Genomic DNA, 3,744 nt, shown 5'->3' with positions numbered 1-3,744 from the left:
GAGTCGCAGGGGAGGCGCGAAACAAGCGAAGAAATATTAGCAGTTAGCAGTTACAATAGCAGTTAACTCATTGTTCGTGCTTGCGTGTGTGAACAAGTTGGCCCATTGAAAAATGCATCGCTTTCTGATACAACCACCGAAGTCAGCAGAAAGGGAGGAGCCCACAAAAAACGTAGGAAATATGATCCCGATTACTTAAAAATAGGGTTTACATGGTCGGGTTCCGAGAGCGCACCTCTGCCACAATGTGTGGTGTGCAAAGAGGTTTTGGCTAACGATAGTATGCGGCCATGCAAACTGCGCCGTCATATGGAAACAAAGCACACGACTTTAGTTAACAAGCCACTGGAGTTTTTTGAGAGGAAACGTGATGAATTGCGGTCACAAAAAGCAGTAATTCGTTCGTTTGGCACCACTAACGTCAAGGCAACTGAGGCATCTTATCGAGCTGCTCTCCGTATAGCGAAGGCAGGCAAGCCCCATACTGATGGAGAAACATATCTGCTCCCTGCAGCTAGAGAAATGTGTTCAGTGATGCTGGGAGAAGCAGCTGCAGCTAAACTTGACACGATCCCAGTATCTGACAACACCATCCAGCGACGAATATCCGACATGGCTTACGACGTCAAAGAACAGGTGGTGAACAGTGTTCGCAAAAGCCCCATACACGCCATTCAACTGGATGAGTCCACTGACGTTGCACACTGCGCTCAATTGATGGTGTACGTCAGGTTTATTGAAGAGCTAAATGTGCGCGAGGATTTTTTGTTTTGCATTCCCCTCCCTGCCCGCACAACAGCAGATGAACTTTTCAAGGCTCTGAATGATTTTTACCAGGCCGAAGGCCTTGAGTGGAGCCGGTGTTGTGGCATATGCACGGATGGAGCAAGGGCCATGACCGGCCGTCACAGCGGTCTTGTGAAACAAGTGCAGACCGTTGCCCCGGCCGCTGTCTGGAGACACTGCATCATTCATCGCCAGGCTTTAGCAGCAAAAAAGATGCCCAAAGAATTGCGTGCGGTTCTGGATGAGGCAGTGAAAATTGTGAACATAATTAAATCACGTGCCTTAAACGCACGCATGTTTAGAATCATGTGCGATGAAATGGGCGCTCAATTCAAGCAATTGCTCCTGCATTCCGAGGTGAGGTGGCTCTCTCGGGGTAAAGTCCTCACCAGGCTCTGCGAGTTGCGAGAAGAAGCCTTCCTCTTCCTCACCGAGATAAACTCCCCACTCGCAAAACATCTGGAAGACATGAACTGGCTCGCGCTGTTGGCTTATCTGTCTGACATTTTCGAGCGGATCAACACCCTGAATACTTCTCTCCAGGGCAAAGAGTGCAATGTGTATACGGCACACGACCAAGTGTCTGGCTTCATGAAGAAGCTGGATGTGTGGTGTGCCCGTATTGGAAGGGGCTCTGTTGAAATGTTCCCGACATTGGAGGATACGCTGGAGAAGACAGCGCAGCCGCTCAGCTCTGTGAAACCGGTCATCAGCGCGCATCTGAGCGGGCTGCGTGACCAGTTCGGAGAGTATTTTGGAGAGGAGCCACTGGGAAACCAGTGGGTCCGGAACCCCTTCTCCTTCCCACCCACAGTCCGAGATGATCTGAGCATACACGAGGAGGAGGCTCTTGTCGAGCTCAGCTCAAATGTGGACTTGAAACAGAGACTGGTGGAAATGCCGATTACGCAATTCTGGTTGAGTATCGAGAGCGAGTTTCCCCATGTGTCCGCCAAAGCCATGAGAGTCCTGATCCCCTTCACCTCCACTTACCTATGTGAATGTGGGTTTTCCGCTCTGACCCTGATCAAAAACAAATACCGGTCAAGGCTACAAGTACAGGATGACTTGAGGCTGTTTCTTTCTTCTGTGCAACCTCGCATTGAACAGCTGTGCGCATCAAAGGAGCGCCCGCACTGTTCGCATTGAGAATAGCGACAAGTGTATAATTAGCCTAAAAGTAGGCCTAAATCGGAATATGGAATGTGTTGACGTCTGTTAAATTCAGGATATCTTTATTATTATTATTATTATTATTATTATTTCAGTTGACGTCTCGTGTTGACGCGTCGTGTTGACGCAGTTTGACACTGGCGTCTGTTAAGTTGTCTGCTGTTGAAAACGATCGTTTATGAATTTGCAATGACAGTTCAATTTTAAAAGTAGGCATAGGCCCTCTGTTCGTGATGTTTCAATAAAAGTAGCCTCTGACATGGAAATATTGGATGGACATTTTATGAATAGGCCCTTTTTTGTGAATGTACTTTGTTAAAAGAAATACAATTTAAAAAAAACATGTAGGCCTATTGGGCTATCAGTTGTTTTTGAAACATCATTCCAGGAACACAAAATACCTGGTAGGTTGGGGGGTACACTATTTGGAGAGGCCGTAGTGCACGCTAGTTATACCAGTTGTGAAGCGCGCACACACCATCAGTCGCCTCCTGATGGACAGTAGAGAGAATGCAGGTTTAAGACACTACATCAGCTTCGCTCGGCAGAACTGCAGGTTGCCGCCTGGTTGCTACCCAATGAAACAACACAGTATATTATTCTCTTTGGCAATCCTCTGACTTATCCTCAAGTTTATGGTAAAGTCTTCCGACCACTCAAAGCGCTTTAACACTACATGTCATTATTCACCCAGGGTTCAGTTTCTTCCCTGAGGGCACACAGGTACTGGACTAGCAGAGCCGGGGATCGAACCGCCGATCTTCTGATTGAAGGAAGACCCTGCTCTACCACTGAGCCACAGTCACCACCATGTGGTTTTGTCTTGACAACTATTGGATTGGAATTACTTTAGCAATTACTTTAGTGATCATCTAACTTCATTAGGCAAAAATTTCAGTATGTGGTTTCTGATCAAAAATCTGGAAAACTCCTGACTTTCAGTGGAAATGTCTTATAGTGATCAACCACGTATGGATCAAAAGCTTGGGACAGAATCATTCCTATACCAATGTTGATTGAATAATCTGCTTATGGTAATCAAATCGTCTGCTTACAGTGTTGAATTTGAGTATTTTCATAAATGACAACATATGACAAAATATTTCAAAACTTGATTTTTACTTTATACCAATGATACTTTGCCTCATGATAAGCAGTCTGCTTTTTGGCTGGCTGTCTGAGGCCAGGGCTGTGTCCACATTTAAATCATGAGGGGGAAAAGACAAAACAATTGAGGATGGGTTAAGCACCTGTGGTTTAAGTCGCCCCTCTCCAGGGGATTGCTAATGCCTGGTCATGTACTGCCCCCTAAGTCAAACTGCACATGCAGATGAACGGCACCCTCCTTCCTCTATGACACTCACCGGGTGAGCAAGGATCCCCAGCAAAGGGGCGGCAATCATCTGCATGCAACGCCTGCACAGCAGTTAGATAGGGCCGGCAGACCGGCAAAGCCTCACCCAAAGCAAGCCCTTTGTCAAGGAAAAGGCAAAAGAAGTGGCAGCAAGTCAGCAAATAGCGACGCTGTCATTACTTTATCTAATAATCATCCACTTATAGTGATCAATTAGACCCGGACAGACAAGATCACTATAAAAAGGTTTCCACTGTAGTGCTGATAAGCAAATGGGAGCTTTCTAACACACAAAACTAACATTGTGAACACGGTAAACCTTAAACCTACTAAACCTAATCATGCTAAAATGTAGCATGTTAGCATGCATTTAGTACACCCTGACAGAGCCGTTAGCGTGGTAGTAGACCCTTACGGCACCTTATCCCCAG

General features: G+C 46.4%; 1 protein-coding gene across 1 annotated transcript; it reads left to right on the top strand.

The window, feature by feature from the left end:
• The first annotated feature begins 522 nt into the window (after positions 1-522).
• Positions 523-1,935, top strand: LOC129088639 (zinc finger BED domain-containing protein 5-like). The gene has a single exon (XM_054595975.1). The coding sequence runs from the start codon at positions 523-525 to the stop codon at positions 1,933-1,935; it is 1,413 nt and encodes a 470-aa protein (XP_054451950.1).
• The last annotated feature ends 1,809 nt before the right edge of the window (positions 1,936-3,744 follow it).

Source organism: Anoplopoma fimbria, unplaced genomic scaffold (assembly GCF_027596085.1).
Source record: "Anoplopoma fimbria isolate UVic2021 breed Golden Eagle Sablefish unplaced genomic scaffold, Afim_UVic_2022 Un_contig_13721_pilon_pilon, whole genome shotgun sequence".
Classification (NCBI taxonomy): Eukaryota; Metazoa; Chordata; class Actinopteri; order Perciformes; family Anoplopomatidae; genus Anoplopoma; species Anoplopoma fimbria.
Note: the sequence above shows the minus strand (reverse complement) of the source record. Positions and strands in the feature narration are given on the sequence as shown.